The sequence below is a fragment of the Pristis pectinata genome, chromosome 7 (assembly GCF_009764475.1).
Source record: "Pristis pectinata isolate sPriPec2 chromosome 7, sPriPec2.1.pri, whole genome shotgun sequence".
NCBI lineage: Eukaryota > Metazoa > Chordata > Chondrichthyes > Rhinopristiformes > Pristidae > Pristis > Pristis pectinata.
Window position 1 is genome coordinate 41,726,024 of NC_067411.1, and position 17,188 is coordinate 41,743,211.

General features: G+C 42.2%; 1 protein-coding gene across 1 annotated transcript in view; it reads right to left on the reverse strand.

The window, feature by feature from the left end:
- The window catches only part of LOC127572555 (sushi, von Willebrand factor type A, EGF and pentraxin domain-containing protein 1-like), a 186,209-nt gene extending 184,986 nt beyond the window's left edge, over window positions 1-1,223 (reverse strand). The window contains 1 exon segment of the mRNA XM_052019945.1: window positions 723-1,223. Within this exon segment, the coding sequence (XP_051875905.1) occupies window positions 723-1,223 (501 nt within the window).
- Window positions 1,224-17,188: the final 15,965 nt, after the last annotated feature.

The window sequence follows — 17,188 nt, forward strand, 5'->3', positions numbered from 1 at the left end:
TTCTACTCTGGGTCTGTCTAATAGATTTGCAATGATCCTCCTGGTCAGGCAATTTAAGTGATTGTGAGGCAGCACACAACTTTTGATTATCAGACTGTCCTAAATCAGCCTCGTGCAGCCACTGGGAACAGGCCAGCACTTTAGACATCTGTTCTACTGAACATACAAACTAATGTGTTGCACAAAATGCTCATACAAGCCAATATTAATAACACATTAATCACAACATGCATAGTAAAATGTCCCTGGCGCCTTCCTAGAAATGTTACCAAAATAAGTTTGACACAAATATTAGGGCAGGTGACCAAACCTTTGGTCAAAGAGGGAGGTGTTAAAAGGAGAAAGATAGAGGTGGAGAACTGGAGGGGTTACTATGACTGAGTAAGTCAATCCAAGTCAGTGAGCAAGGGGTGATTGGTGAAAGGGACTCAGTGTGATTTAACATACAGCTACTGAGATTGGAATTAAAATGTTTCCACAATAACACACGTAGTTTCAAATATTTCACGCTTCTGAACCCTGAGATAAAATCACCAACATTTCTGTGAAAACTATTCAATTCTTGAATGGAAGGGCCATTCCCTCATCCACTACAATTCTGATGGACCCTTTACATCTCAACCAACTACTATACACTTTTACAATTCTCTCTTGTCTCTTGATCAATAGATTAGCTCCACTGTCCTATCTGAGAATGAATGGTAAACTAGAGAGTGCCTTACTGCTGCTTGCTGGAATGGCTCCCTTTGTGAAGGTCCCACCTCCCTGTAGTTGATGGCGGGGATTTCCTCATTCAGCAGAGAACACTTGTGCTGGTGGTACTGAGGGGCAGAGATGTAGTCGACCCTGGGCACCACATTGTTCTTGGAGGAGAAGGTCACTATTGCCACCCGAGTGGCAGATGGTACTACGGGGAAGTCCGACAGCAGCTTCTTGACGAACTTCAGCTCATTGACGAAGTTGGTGTTGCCCACACTGGAGGACTCGTCCACCAGGAAAACTAAGTCCAGGTTGCTGCTCTTCTCTCTCAGCTTACGTACGTTTCGTTTGAAGATGGCACCCAGCTTGAGCACCCGGTTGGTGCCTGTGTCCAAGGCATTGCGGCGCTCCTTCAGATCATAGGTGCTTCCTATGAAAGGCCTCCTCTGGAAAGTGAATGGGACGTAAGCGCCTAAGCAGCAGGCGGCATGCAGTAGTAAGGAGAGGACTACAGCCTGCTGCATTATGCAACAGAAATAAACGCAGGTAAGTGTAAGATAAGAGTTGTAATTCAGTCTTTGCAGAGCTCCTCAGGCTTTTTGTACAGTTTCTTCTGCAAAAAGATTCAGACAAAGTAATCTCCCTCTCTCTCTCGATATCGTCTCTTATACCCTCACTTTCTCAGGAGATCGGCACAAGGAGTCAGGTCCTGATAGGATGAAACTCTAAGTGTCTTTATGACTCTGACACTGAAGCAGTAAAGGAGAGGGCGGGTTTTTTTAAAAATAAGTACGGCTGGAGTAACTGAGATTCCTTGTCGCTGCTACACATGCGTCGAGCTATCAGCATTTCCCAAAGAAAACATCAGCACAAACTTCCTGATTGATCCCATATGTCTGGCAAAACCAGATACCGAGAGTGCCATTTTAATTGAAAACACTCTGGGCACTTTTCAAATGCAATTGTTTAATTGACTTGGTTTTCCTTTGAACAGTAGTACTTCTTCCAGAGTATTTCAGCAGAGCAACTAAAAATATATAATTTTTAATTTAAACTAAATTTAGCCTCGATGAACAAACTGAATACTTCCACCAACCCCACCCCCGAGTCTCCAACTCCCAGTCTATCCAGGGGATAAAGAACACAGTAGATTGACACATTCCATAAATGCAGACACTTTAAGCAACCTTTTCAAAACATGTTTTATTTCTCAGTATAACTTTTACCCTATACATATTAGCAGGCAGCTTAAGGGACTGGATGAGGGAAGAGTTGGGTAAAAGCCATATCAGCTGCTAACCCATTGCATTTGGCAAGAATTGTTAAACATCTCTGTGGTCTGTTATTACTTTCAAAGGGATTTCAGTCAGCATCTTTCCAAATCAACTTGCATTACAACTGCCGCTATTGCATACCTTTCAGGACATCCCACAGCCCCTTACACTCAGTTTAGTACTCCTGAAGTGTGGTCACTCACTTAATGTACGAAGCACCTAACCTGGACGCACACAGCAAGCTCCCACAAACAATAATATGGTAATGACCAGGCCATCTGTTTCTGTGGAGTTGATTAAAGGAAGAATATTGGCCAAGACACCAGTGGTGACTCCCCTGCCTTACTTCAAAATAATGCTATTAGGGACCAAACATGCAGTCAGAAGTTTCTTGGTTCAAATTCCTTTCGCGAGCACAAAATAATCCACACTGACATCAGAGCAGTACTGAATGCATATGTCATTGTTAAAACTGTTGTCTTTCAGAGATATTAAACTGAGCCTTCCCCTTCCCCCAGCCAGAGACCAGAGTGAAAAGGTTTAGCCTGCCATTAAGTACTGTACTGAGGGAATGTTACACTACCAGAAATGCTGAGGTTAGAATCATAGAGCTGACCAGCACAGAAGCAGGCCCTTCGGCCTACCTTGTACATGATAATCATTGTGCACCCAATTTACTAATCCTATTTACCAGTACTTAATCCGTAGCCTTCTATGCCTTGCCGATTCAAGTGCGCATCTAGACATTTCCTAAATGTTGTGAGCATCTACCTCCACCACTCCCTCAGGCACTGCATTCTGGTTTCAACTGAGACGTTAAACTGGGCCCCATCTGCTACTTCAGGTACTATTTGGAAGGAGAGCAGGGGAATTCTTTCTGGTGTCCTGGACAACAGTTAATAGGTAATACTACTTAATGATTATCTGGACCTTACCATTTGGGTGTTTGCATGAACTTGCAGTGTGCAAATTGACCATCATGTTTTCTACATTATAGCAGTGAGTTCAGCTGGCTGTGAGACACTATGAAAGGTAGTGAATAAATCAATTTCCTTTTTTTAATGTCTTTGACCTGGATTGAATAACTTGTCAGATAGAACACTAGTTTGTGAAGTGCAATGATAGTGGAGGCACCGACAACCAACTGGACTCTTCTTGCCTGACTCTTGCTGAGTTTTGGCAGATCTGCAACTCATGGAATAATACAGGGCAGTAAAAGGCCATTCAGCCCATTGACTTCAATGGAATTGAATTTCAGAAGTGGACTGCATTGTGCAGGTGTTATTGCATTGAATGCTTGGTGCTTACAATGGAGGACAAACTTCTATTCTGGGGAGCTTTTGTATCCCGACCTTTTTAAAGAATAGTTATGTTTTATTTAGTGTTTAATTTAGACTGAATCAACCTGGACACTGCTTTGTTGCAGAGGGATAGAACTTGAGAGAAGTCTTCCTCTCACCACATCACAATGGCTTTTCCCTTCAAATAACATCAACTCTACCACAATAACCACAACAGTCAGCCTCTTCTTCCAATGTTGCCACTTTTTCTGAAACTGCTTTACAATGCGTTTAGGGCCCAAAGGCTTTTGAATAATACCCACTTGGAATGAATAATGGACATTCCCCTATTAGGAGAATAGAAGGCAGAATTTCAGGTTATAAATGTTTAAGACTTAGGTGAGGAGAAACATCATTGCTCTGAATCCTTATTGTTCTCTTAAATCAGAGGGCTGTGGATACTCAGTTATTGAGTATAACAAGGCCAAGATCAATAAATCAGTGGACATTAAGCACTAGGAGAGATAAGGTGTGAAAATGAAGCTGAAGCACACTACTCACTTGGATGAATAATGGGCAAGTTTCATTTTCTTGCATTGTACCCTAACCATTAGTTAATCTATGAAGCACTGAGTGCCATAGCTATGAGCAGAATTCTGTATCACTGCAGTCCATAATCTTACAACCCAGCATGTCCCTCACTTTATCAACAACAAGCTGATCTTCGCTGAGTGAGGAGTGTGGAACAGAGTGCCAGCAGCAGCACCAGATGCACCAGCTGTAAGGACTGCTTGCGTCTTTAACAGCAGCAGGTGAAGATGGAGCAAAGAGATCCCCCTGCCAGATCAAAGCTCTGTGATCCTTCAGAGGTGGTGGACATTTAAACAGTCAAATGGAGGACGAGGCTCCATTAACATTCCCATCCTCAGTGATGATGGGACACAGCACAACAGTGCAAAGAAGAAGGCTAAAGTATTCACAGCCACCCTCACCCATAAGTGACAAAGGAATGATCCATTTCGGTTTTCTCCTGAGGTCCCTGCCAACACAACCAATTCAATTCAGTCTGCATGACATCAAGAAGTGGTTGAGATGTCCGTAGGGGAATGCTGCCGACTGGCACATTCCAGGCTGCAGGAGTACGTGCTGAGGGACGCACTGAAGCTGGGTGCAGCCAACGCAAGGGCTCGTTGGGGAAGGACTACAGTTTAGGGTTCTTCTGCCACTGGAGAGAGAGGGGCAGGGTCAGGCGAGAAAGCCCCTTAAATATTGTAAATACGGGACTGGGTAGCCCCCAGGGAGCCACACAAATGGCATCAGTGCTGTGTTTTTTATATAAAAAGGTAACACTAAGGATTGATCTGTACAAGAATGTAAAGGCTTGCACTGTTTTATTATTGTACATAGTTTGTCTTTTATTATGAATAAAGTTTATTTTGGAATAAAAAAAGAAGTGGCTGAGATCACTCGATACAGCAAAGGCTGTGGGCCAGGTCAGTATTCCGGCTGCAGTGCTGAAGTCTTGTACTCCAGAACTAGTCACACCTCTAGCCATGCTATTTTGATATAGCTATAACACTGGCATTGACCCCAAAATTTTTGAAAATTGCCCAGGTATGCATGTGCACAGAGTGAGGACAAATTCAGTCCTGTCAATGACTGCCCTATTTACCATCTCCTCCCAGTCATTACCTAAGTGAAAGAAAATATTGTCAACAGGGCAATCAAACTCTGCTTACTCACCAATAACCTGGGTTACCCTTGTCTGATTTGTGTTCTGCCTTTACCACACAGCTCCAGATCTCATAACAGTCTTGGTCCAAACAATTGATCTCAATAAAATGTTACTTAATAGGAATCGAAGGGAAACTCCCTAGTGCTTGGAATCACTTGTCACATTAGCAGTGAAAATAACAATATAACTCTCATTGAAATAACACATCTAATGTGGCAAAAATGTCCCGGGTACTTCATTACATGCAAGAAAGTGTCATGGTACCACAAAAGAAGATAAGAAGGCAGTTACAACATTGGTTTTAGGGAGTTTGTAAAAGCAGTAAAAGAGGTTGAGAGGCAAAGGACTCCAGGCAGGGAATTCAAAGATTTAGGACCTTCCCTGCCTGTTGATAAGGGATTAAATTCAGGGAAGATTAAGAGGTTTGAATTCAAGGAGCGCAGGTATCTGATGAGTTGTAGGGTGGGAGGAAATCACAGAGTTGGGAGGAGCAAAGGAGGGTTGTAAACAAAGAAGAGAATTTTGTATCAAAAGTTGTAGTTGCAATGACCTTCCTCCACTATAAGTGGGGACGTTCACTGATGATCGCACAATGTTCAATTCCATTCTCAAGTCCTCACCAAATGAAGCAGCCCATACCTGCATGCAGCAGGATCTGGACAACACCCAGACATGCACAGAGTGTCAGGCAATAGCTATCTCCAGCAAAGGGTGATCTAATAATTTTTCTATTGCATTCATTGGCATTATCATTGCAGTGCCCTGACCTTCCATATCCTAGTTCACCACTTATCAGAAACCTGGCTGATTTTAAGTGAGCACCTCCTTGATTAAGACAGCTATGCTTAAAAGAGTCATGAATAGTCACAACACTTTAAGTGAACACAATTAATGGCAACCTCATTAAGAAGGCAAGTATCTGAATCCTCCCAAATTTCCTCTCAGTTTGGGTTTCCATTCTCAATGCTGTATCAAAAGCGGCTTGGGAAAAGGTGGATCTGACTAGGATAATAAATCCTGGCTTCAGCTTTAAGGAAACTTAGCATTAAACATTTCCTGAAAGACATGAGGTAAAACAGCACATAATTGCTGAAAAAACAGCAGCAAGTTCTATATTTCCACCTTACATTATTGAAGATTAATAAAAGCACCCAGCAACCTATGGTCAGGGAGAATTAGGTTATAAGTAGAGAATCTCCATGAATCACTGGACAATTTATGCTCCTAAGCGGTTAAGTTTGCAAAAATAGCAGCTTGCCCCTGCCTGTGGGTATCAAGAAACAGTAAAGAGCAGCAGTAAATACGAATCAAACTTGCTTCACAGTGTAAAGACCCTTTAAGTGAGATGATTTATGGTCCTGACATGAAACACAATCATGGAGACTGAACAATTGAAACTGTAGAGGCTTATTGCTGCAGGCGGCAATCCTTCAGAGAAGTTTTTAATATTTTGTTGAATTCCTTTTCTATAACTGTACCTCTCTGTCTACCTTTTGTCTCTCTCCATCCAGACTTCCTTTTCTGCCACTCGTTTGTCTTTCTGCTCCTGTTTTCTCTCAAATTCGCCCAGTCCTCTTCTCCACCATTCCTCTGCTTCCTTCTCCATTTCTAAATCAATCCTTAAATACATGAGCATCAGTTGGCCTTGAAAAGTAGTATCCTAGAGGCATTAATGGGTATGCAAAAGTGATAAAATACAGGGCTACAGGGAAGAAGAAGGAATGAGACTAATGAGATTGCCCTTCTGGGAGTCAGCATGGACCCAGTGGACCAAGTGGCCTCCTTCTGTGTTGCAATAAGTAAATAACTGAGATCACTGGATTAACCTAAAAACTCATCTGGTCCATGAGTATCTTGCAGGAAAGAAAATCTGTTAATTTTACCCATTATGACCAATGTTTGACATAAGCTATATATCAGATTGGTTGATTCAGGATGAATAAGTTCAAGGACAAATAGGGCAATAATGTTGGCTTTTCCAGCAACACTTCACAACCCTTGAAGGAATAATAGCAAATCTCAGTGGTTTCTGGTACGGAATGTTGGTCCCATTTTCTATGGCAGTCCCAGATGCTCGATGAGTCATTATCAGCTCACAGTTCTAGCAAGGTATAATACAAAAATATCTAACCTTCTATTGTTTCCAGTTTTGTCCTGTATCAGTTGAATAAATATCTATACAGATGCTTCATGGTAGAGTAGTGGTTAGCGACCTGGGTTCAATTCTGGCCACTGTCTGTAAGGAGCTGGTACTTTCTCCCCGTGTCTGTGTGGGTTTCCTCTGGGTGCTCTGGTTTCCTCCCACATTCTAAAGAAGTAAGGGTTAGGAAGTTGTGGGCATGCTATGTTGGCGCCGGAAGCGTGGCGACATTTGCGGGCTGTCCCCAGAACACTCGACGCAAAAGGTGTATTTCACTGTGTTTCGATGTACATGTGACTAATAAAGATATCTTAACTTATATCTTGTTTTTACTTCAGGAACAGAAGTAGGGAGAGGTCACACAGCCCCTTGAAAGCTTGTTCCATCATTCAACACATTTCTAGCTGATCCTGTACCTTATCTCCACTTTCTGTCCTGATTCCCATATCCATTGATTCCCTTGGTATTCAAAAGTTGATCGATTTAATGCTTATTTAGACGGCAGTGTGGCTGTGAAGAGGATGCAGGGAGTCTTCAGAGAGATATAGACAGGAATTGGCATGCAGATAAAACTTAATCTGGAAAAGTATGGGGTAAGAAACAAGATGGGTAGAGTATTGTTTAAATGGTGCATAATTGAAAAGTATGCCCTTGTAGATGAATTACTGAAATTCAATACCAGGAACAGCAAGAAATGAGGAGACAAATGGTATGTGGGTGTTACATATGCATGAAGCAAGAATGACAATGGTGCAGTAGAATAAACATTTTTACTGAGTCACGTTAACCAAAGTAAAAAAACTAAGCAACTTACATTTGGAGATCAACGAGAAGGCCGACGGAGACAAAAAGTGCATGAGACCCCAAAGTCCCACACCAAAAGTAACGTTCTGCACATAGGAGAGCCTCATCGCTTTGTGGAGCGACCGACTGGCAGGTGCGTGCATGCATACTGGCTCGTGCATGCATACTTGCCACATTCTCACAATCGATCCGCTGAGCGACTGACTGACAGGCACGTGCATGTGCCCAGGTGTGAACATGCACATTTGCCGTGTTCACCACGTTCTCTGTACGGTTCAGTGGGTCTTTGTAGTAAGAAGGTTTGAGTATAAGAGTAGAGACATCTTGCTCCAATTATATGGGACCCTGAAGAGACTGCATCTGGAATATTGTGCACAGGTCTAGTCACACTGCCTAAGGAAGGATATACATGATATAGAGGGAGTACAACAGAAGTTCACTAGATTGATTCCTGGGATACTGGGTTTATTGTCTGAGGAGAAATTAAACAGACTAGGCCTAAACTCTCGTAATAGGTGATCTTACGGGTTTTGACTGGGATGATGCAGGGATGATCTCTCCCCAGGAAAGGGTGTCTGGAACTAAGGAACAAACTTTACTCAGGGATAGAGAATTCAAGACCAAAATGGGAAGACTTTTGTTCACCTTGAGGCTGGTGAATCTTTAGAATGTTCCACGAAAGAGGGCTGTAGAGGCTCAGTCACCGATTCTTGGATATAATCAGAACGATTGATTTTTTGATATTAGTGGAATCAAAGGATATGAGGTTAGTGCAGGAAAGTGCCACAGAGATAAAAGGTTCATTGTGATCTTATTGAAGCAAACATGTGGTCTGAATGGCCTATTCCTGCTTCTATTTCTTATTTTAAGGTCTTGACTCTATTCCATTAGCACCCACAGTCGCTGGCTGTTGAGCTTGTTACCACAGACAAACCTCTGGCTGGACGAGAGTTGTGCAGCCAAACTAACTGAGGAGGAGAGAGCAGCCTTCACCATAGGTGATGGTGAGGGAGAGTGTAGGATCCAGGGAATCTGGGAACACATGCAGTAGTCACTGTCAATCCCCAGCAGTGGTCTGTGCTCATCAAGGCCTGAGCCCCATCCCTCATTGTGGCCCGCCCAACACCAGCCCTCACAGTCACCAAACTGTGGGATGATTCATTGCTGGGGGAGATCCAGAGGAAGGCAGGGCCTTGGGCAAGGTTTCTGGCAGACCAGTGGGGAGGGTAGGAGTCTGCACTGAGTTCCTGGCTCAGCAACAGTGTCAGTAATGCATTATTCTATATATACCATAATGGATGCCATTAGCACTGATTCTATTAGTGCTCCCATTCTGGGGATGCACCCTATGTGCTAAGCGAGGCACCCACGTATGAATGGAGACACAAAAGACTGCAGATGCTGGAATCTGGAACAACACACAAGATGCTGGAGGAATTCAGCAGGTCAGGCAGCATCTGTGGAGGGAAATGAACGTTTTGGGTCCAGATGAAGGACCTCGACCCAAAAAGTCGAATGTCCATTTCCCTCCACAGATGCTGCCTGACCTGCTGAATTCCTCCAGTGTTTTGTGGGTTGACCCATGCATGAACGCTGTTTCTGGTGAACACTCCTTTACAGGAGATTCTGACTGCCTGTGTGTTTCCTGCAGAAAAACTCTGATTTCAGGGAGTTCCCACCCATTCATGACAAAGATATGGTCATTTGATCTGGCAAGACCTGTTACTGTGCCACAGCTAACCATCAGAGTGGAAAGGAGCTGCTGAAAATTTGGGCAATGCTTTGTTGCCCACCCCCATCTTTCAGTTAAGTGCAGGGTTGGGGTCCTGAGGTATAACACTGTGGTGTGAAGGGGCTAAAACCTCTGAGGAGGGTGGGGGATGTAGGTGAAAAAACTATTTTTCTTAGATAATCACTCAGGATCAAGGACGACTAGTTTTGACTCCAGTTCTGATAGTTCAGAGGAGACACAAGAGACTGCAGATGCTGGGATTTGGGGCAAGGCACAAAAAGCTGAAGGAACTCAGCGGGTCAGACACAAGACACTGAAGATGCTGAGTTCCTCCAGCTTTTTGTGTCTTGCTCTGATAGTTCAGAGGTGATTGATGAGGTCGTTGTTGGCCCTGTGGGTTTTGCCACATGTGGGGCAGGAGATGCTAAATGGGATAGATGGGTGGGTGATTCATGAGGTGGTATGCTTCTTTTGGGCTTTGCGTGTTTCTGATGCTTGGACTCAAAGTCCTCAATACCATCTCAAATGTTCTTTCCCCACTTTGAGTGGCCTTTGGTCATGGATGCTCAGAGGTTTGGGGTTGCATTCTTTCAAGGAAGTCTTGCAAACAGTCTAGAATCTTTTCCTCTGTGCACTTGGTAAATCTGTACAAGAAAAAGAAAGACATGCATTTCTTTAGCAGCCTTTTAAGTCTGCAGGACTGCTCAAAGCCCTTAACAGCCACTAAAGTAGGAAATTCACAACCAATCTGCAAACAGCAAGGAATCCCAAACACCAACGTGATAATGACTTGATAATCTGGTATAGTGGCATTGGTTGAGTGGCAACTAATGTGCCAGGAAGTTGGTGAGATCTCCCCTGCTCAATATCATAGAGCCATGTTTAACTCCCTCGAGAGGCTCGGAGACTGGTCTTTAGTTTAACACCTCACCCAAAGGATGACAAAGTTGAAGCTAGAAAGACTTCATCTGGAAACAAGGTAGAAATAAACTTGGGTAGTAAAGCATTGAATGAAATTTTGAAATGAAACTCAAATTTAAATATTTTAGATATATAAAAGGACAGCATTGCAAAATTTGACACAGGTTTATACATTGTATTGTACATGGATCTATGCCAATTTTGAACATGTTGTGTAACTTATTAATTTAGCCCTTTAGACAAGCAGGCTCAAAGGGAAGTAACCATTAGAACTGGTACATTCTTCAATCTGGTTTTAATTGGCCCTGTTTCTTCTTAAAGAGAAGGAGCAACGTATGCAAGGGGCTGTGCTTTCAGCATGTATATAGTATTTAAACACACATTTCTGTCATTCTTTCACAGCCACAAAGGGCTGTTAGGATTACTTCACCATTGTATTAAATCCACACAATCATTGTTCTGCCTTTGCGATATGCAACTCTGCTCCATTACAGTCAAAAATGAGGCATAGCAGAGTATTTCTTATTACAGTATAATTATAAGAATTATATGCAAGATGTTTTTGCACGATGCAATAACCTTAATCTTATTTTTACTTTGCTTCAAGTATGCAAAGAGTGCTCTTGTCAAGAATTTCTGGCCTGCATGCCAGAAACTTTGAAAGGTAAATAAACCATTAACTCAGCACTGGGGGCACAGTGGTGCAGCTAACGGAACAGCTGCCTCACAGTCGCTGAGACCCAGGTTCAATCCTGACCTTGGGTGCTATCTGTGGGGAGTTTGCGCATTCTCCCTGTGACCACATGGGTGTCCTCTGGTTTCCTCCCATATCCTAAAGACATGCGGGCTGGTAGGTTAACTGGTCACTGTAAATTGACCCTAGTGTATGGGTTAGTGATAGAATCTGGGGGGAGTTGATGAGAATGTGGGGAGAATAAAAAAAATGAAATGAATATAGAATTAGTGTAAATGGGAATTGATGGTCAGTACAGACCTGGTGGGCTGAAGGGCCTGTTTCTGCTCTGTGACTCATTCATAATGTGAAGAGAGGCTGTGACTCAGGAGAGACTATTCCTCTCACTCATCAGGTACAGTCCTGCCTTGCTGAGGCTTTTATCCTTGTCAAGGATAGATTCTTGTCAAGAAGCATTTGAGAAGCTGAAAGCCATTTTATGCTACCATCCTGTGCTCAAAACACCTGACTTTGAAAAGCCATTTTCATTAGCAGTAGATGCCAGTGATGAAGCTGCAGGAGCTGTGTTGTTGCAGAAGGGTGACCTTGATGATATTGACCATCCTGTAGCTTACTTTTCAAAGAAATTTAATGAGCATCAAAAGAATTATTCCACTATAGAGAAAGAATTACTGTCGCTTGTTTTAGCCTTGCAACATTTCAGTGTATATGTTTGCACCGCTCAGAAACCATTGACTGTGTATACAGATCATAACCCATTGGTGTTTCTGAGCCGAGTCAAAAACAAGAACAGAAGGCTGTTAAACTGGAGTTTAATTTTGCAAGAGTTTGATCTCATGATAACTCACATTAAAGGCAAAGATAATGTGATTGCTGATTGTCTTTCTCGATGTTAAATGGGAAACATGTATCTGTACTAATCTGATAGTCTGTAGTTGTGTAGCATGATAATTATTAACATTACTAACTGTATGCGCGGTTAAAATTTTCTTAGGAAAATTTTTTTTTAGGTGGGAGGTGTTACGGACTCAGTGAAAGTCCCTTTAAGATAGAGAGTGTGTGTGTATGTGTGTGTGGGGCGTGTTTACGTCAATAGAAGATAAAGGACGTAATGACGTTGTTGAAGAGGTTAGAAGAAGAAGAAGGAGAGAGAGAGAGAAGGGAGAGAGACACCAGCCTGCTTGTTTTCTCTATCGATGGATGAGAAACAATAACTGTGTTTGCCACTGAAGTCCATGTATGGAAGTTGGAAGTAATCCGGTGGAGTTCACTTTGTTGCTGACCTGTAGAAGGAAACAGGTATTTGTGTGTGGACGACCACGGTTCAGATGCTTTTCGGGGTGAGGAAGTCACTACCGAGTAAACACTGGAGTGTCGTTTGAGTTCCATTGTGGAACATTTGGATTTCGTATGTACTCTCTCTATGTTTTTCTACATCTACATCTTATCTTCAGACAACGGTGGTTGTTGAAGAAGCCCTTGCTCATGTTTCACCTTATGGCTTGCGGAACTGAACTTTAAGAACCATTCCGGAACTGGGAGTTTTGGACTTTGCCACCCACACACACACGACGAGTTTAGTTTTGGGGTTAACGTTCAAGGTTTAACATTTTTGAATTCTAACATACTAACATTTTTACTTTTATTTTACATGTTATCATAAGTAGTGATTAATAAAATAGTTTTTAACACTAAATCATGCTCAGTGTGTTTCTTTTGTTGCTGGTTTGTGACAATAATGTGAAGAGAGGCTGTGACTCAGGAGAGACTATTCCTCTCACTCATCAGGTACAGTCCTGCCTTGCTGAGGCTTTTATCCTGTTTTATTCAATCACTTCTGCATAAGTACTCCCTAAACCATCATGCAAGATAAACATCTGTTCTACCTGTTTCACCATTCAACACTGGGCTGGTTCTCCTGCACTCACCTCGGAGTCTGTAGTTAGTGGGTTGGATGCTCACTCTAAGGACTGGAGCACAAGGTGTTACTGACTGCTACACTGGTGGAGGAGATGTTAAACCGAGGTACCGCCTGCTGCCTTGGGGGTGGAACAAATTACTGTGGCCCTATTTTGGATTAGAAAAAGGAAGGGAAAGACCCCGGCTACCTAATCAATATTTATCTCCAAGTCAATATCGTTAAATTCAGTCCATACTTCGCTTATTAGCTTCATTGTTGATTATGGGATCTTACTATGTACAAGATAGTTGCCACATTTGTTACGTCAATGATTGTAAAGCACAGTGGGAGATCCTGAGTGAAGGATGTTCCACAAGACCAGGTCTGTACTTCTCTGCTCAGACTGCAGTCATGCTGCACATCCAAACAGCTCTGAATCATTGTACCCACTGAGTATCTGGGTCCATACTTGCCTTCAGCACTCAGCCCAGCCAGATATTACCATCGTTTTGATTTGAACCTTACAGGAAACTGTGCAGCCATTGCTGCTGTTTCTCCCAGTATGATAGATCGAAATATCTTCTAATCTCTGGACTTGCCTGAATTAATTCTGACCTTGCGTACCCTATTTCTGCACTGACAGCCCTTGACCACAGAACTCTCAGCTTAATGAGAAACAGGGGAATGCTTCATTCTCTCTGTAAACTCTAATCCATCATCTAGATTACTGGTTTGGGAATAAAATGTTTCAAAGTCACGGATCCTTGTTAATTCTGTAGAAAAACATTCAACTGTTTTGGGTGATTTAAAATAGAGTTTGATGAATATTTGTTCCATGGGGAATATGCAGGGTTTGTTGGAAAGAGGGTTACAATGGCGTGGATTTGGATTGTGCTAACAAGGAATTAGGTACAGGCAAAGTCAGACTACGTTCTATTATAATTTCTTTACTCTGTATTTCACAATCCAAGCACTTTGGTTGCTAAATAGGGTTTTAGTTTTGCAAAGAATCACCAATTATTCAATAACTTGAATTGCCAAGGCAGCACTTGAATCCCAAAGACATAGAAGGCTATGGACCATATGTGGGTAAATGGGAGTAGTATAGATAGGTGCAACGGTCAGTGTAGACATGATGGGCCAAAGGGCCTGCTTCTGTGCTGCATGACTGTATGACGATGACTCTAACTAAGCCTGAAAGCACAAACCACCAGGCTCAAGGACAGCTTCTATCCTGCTGTTATAAGACTATAACAACAGTCCCCTAGTACAATAAAATGGACTCTTGACCTCACAATCTTCCTCATCATGGCCTTGCAGCTTATTGTCTGCCTGCACTGCACTTTCTCTGTAACTGTAACACTATATTCTGCATTCTGTTATTGTTTTCCCTTGTGTTACCTTGAAGTACTGGTCTGATAAATTGATCTGTATGGATGGCATGCAAAACAAAGTTTTTCACTATACCTCAGTACATGTGACAAAAATAAACCAATTTACCAAGAAGTGGCTTTTCTTTCTTCACCCTTTCAAACCCTCCATGACATTTAAAACTTAAAATGAAGTCCCAATGTCAGAAGTCTCTAGTTCCTAAGCATTGGAAGTGCTTAATAGTTTCCTTTCCTTCTCTCCTTCTCACCCTGTTTTTTCATCTTCTGGGTGAATAATCTCTTACCTGAAGCATGTCTCAAAAGAGTTTTGGTTCAATAATTCTAACACCTCCCTCCAACATCTCCACACATCCACCTGCCCGCACCCCCCCCCCCCCCCCCCCCAAATCATCTGTCAGAGTAACGTTCTGCTGATTTTAAGACTTTGGAGGCTGCGAAGAGTTAGATTAATGGAGCAACTGGAATATTTTCAAGTTGGGGTGGGTTTTTCTTGCTAAACATGCACAGTTCAGAGAGGAACTCGCTCATTTGACAAAACCAGGATACAGGAGCCCAACAGACACCATTGTAGAGATACAGAACTCAGCCTTACTGTTTCCAGAACTCTAATGCTGCCCATTCTTTTGCAAGAGGATCAGTTGTTTAGTCTACCAGGCCTTGCTTGTCCTTGCCACAGTCAGCGCATCCCAGCAAGAATAAAAATGTGTTGCATTCCTGTAGAAACACTCCCAAACAATCATCAACAACTTAAAAATTACTGCAACATGAAGGAATAGGAAACCATTCAGATATAATTAGATCACAGCTGATCTGTTTCTCATTTGCCTGACCTGATTTTGCAATCGTTAATTCTCTTGTGTGACGATAATCTATCAACCTCGGTTCTGAAATTTTCAGTTAACCTCCAGATTCAGTAAGATTTTTGGGGAGAGGGTGCCAGGGTTCCACTGTCCCTTGTGTGAAGAACTGTTGTCTGGTTCCGCCCCGAATGGGCAGACTTGCATTTTACCGTTATGGCCCTTGTTCTAGACCCCTCGCACCAGAGGAAATAACTTCCCTCTATCCAGTTTATCAGATACTTTAGAAACACCTCCCTTAGATCAGCCCTTAATCTCTCATTCTCAAGGGAATACAAGTCTAGTCTATCCAACCTGTTAATCCTTTATCCCAGCTGATCCCATCATGAGGTCACTGCTCAACGTTCCCGAGAAAAGTGAAAAGAGTCCCAGACTCTTAAGTGTTAATTTATGGATTTAATATCATTGCAGTAATTTTTTTTGCCCCTTTTGTGTCTCCATATCCTTTTTCATTATATAGAATTGATTCTGCTAAAGTCAATCTAGAATTAAAAAGAGATAGTCTTGGTAATGGCGATTCATGAATCCCTAATATTATCGCTTCATCTCATGCTAATTTCTTTCAGGTCTTCATTCACTCTTGGCCTATTGTTACACCCCTATTCCTGGGAACTTTTCAATGTCTTTTCTCTGAAGACAGACACAAAACATTTCTATTTAATTTCTCAGAAGGATTTATAATCTATTCTTGTGTCCCTTACCGGATTACTCTTGTGTTCTATTTTCACTTACCTTACCAATTTCTTTATGCTCCTTTCCTGTATTCTGAATTTTTTCAATATTTAGCCTCACTGCTGCTCTTGGCAACTTTATAAGCCTTCTCCTTTGATCTAGTATGACATATAACTTCTACTGAGATTCACAGTTAGACCAATTTCCCAATTGTGCCTTAAAGATATATATTTGTTGTAAGTTAGGAATTAATTTTTAAAATATTAGCCATGACTTTTTACTGTCATACCATTTTAATGTAATTTCCCCAATCCACCGCAGGCAACACAGGTCTTATATCTTCATGACCTACCTTGTTAGATCTGAGGCCTTGATCTTTCAACCCTGATATAGAATTCTGTTGTGATGCGATCACTCTTCACTAAAGATCCTTTAACTACTAGATTCTTAAAAAAAACTTTATTTATACAGCACGGCAACGGGCCCTTCTGGCCCAAAGAGCCCGCGCTGCCCACTTACACCCATGTTAACCTACTAACCCGTATGTCTTTAGAATGTGAGAGGAAACTGGAGCACGCGGAGGAAACACATGCAGCCTTGGGGAGAATGTACAAACTCCTTACAGAAAGTGGCGGGAACTGAACCTCGATTGCTGGTGCTGTAATAGTGTTATGCTAACCACTACTCTACCGTGATGCCACTTATCATTAATTAATGACTTTTCATTGCACAGCACCAGGTCTAACACAGTCTGTTCTCTTTTTGGTTTCTCAGACCATCTCTTATGTACTCCATGAATTCATTTTCCACACTACTGCTAATTTGGCTTGCATCGTCTTTACATGGCTTAAAGTCCCACTGATGTTTTCTGCCTCTTGCTGTTTCTTAGCTGCACACAAACTGATCCTGCTTCTAGATTTTCTGAGCTAAGATCCTTTCTTTCTGCTGCCTTTATCTCATAATTTATTATAAAGGCCACCCCTCCTCCTTTAGTCATTTTGTCTACATTTTCTAAAAGTTGAATATTCTGAAATGTTTAAACTTTATTAAACTTTACTTATACAGCATGGTAACAGGCCCTTCAGTCCC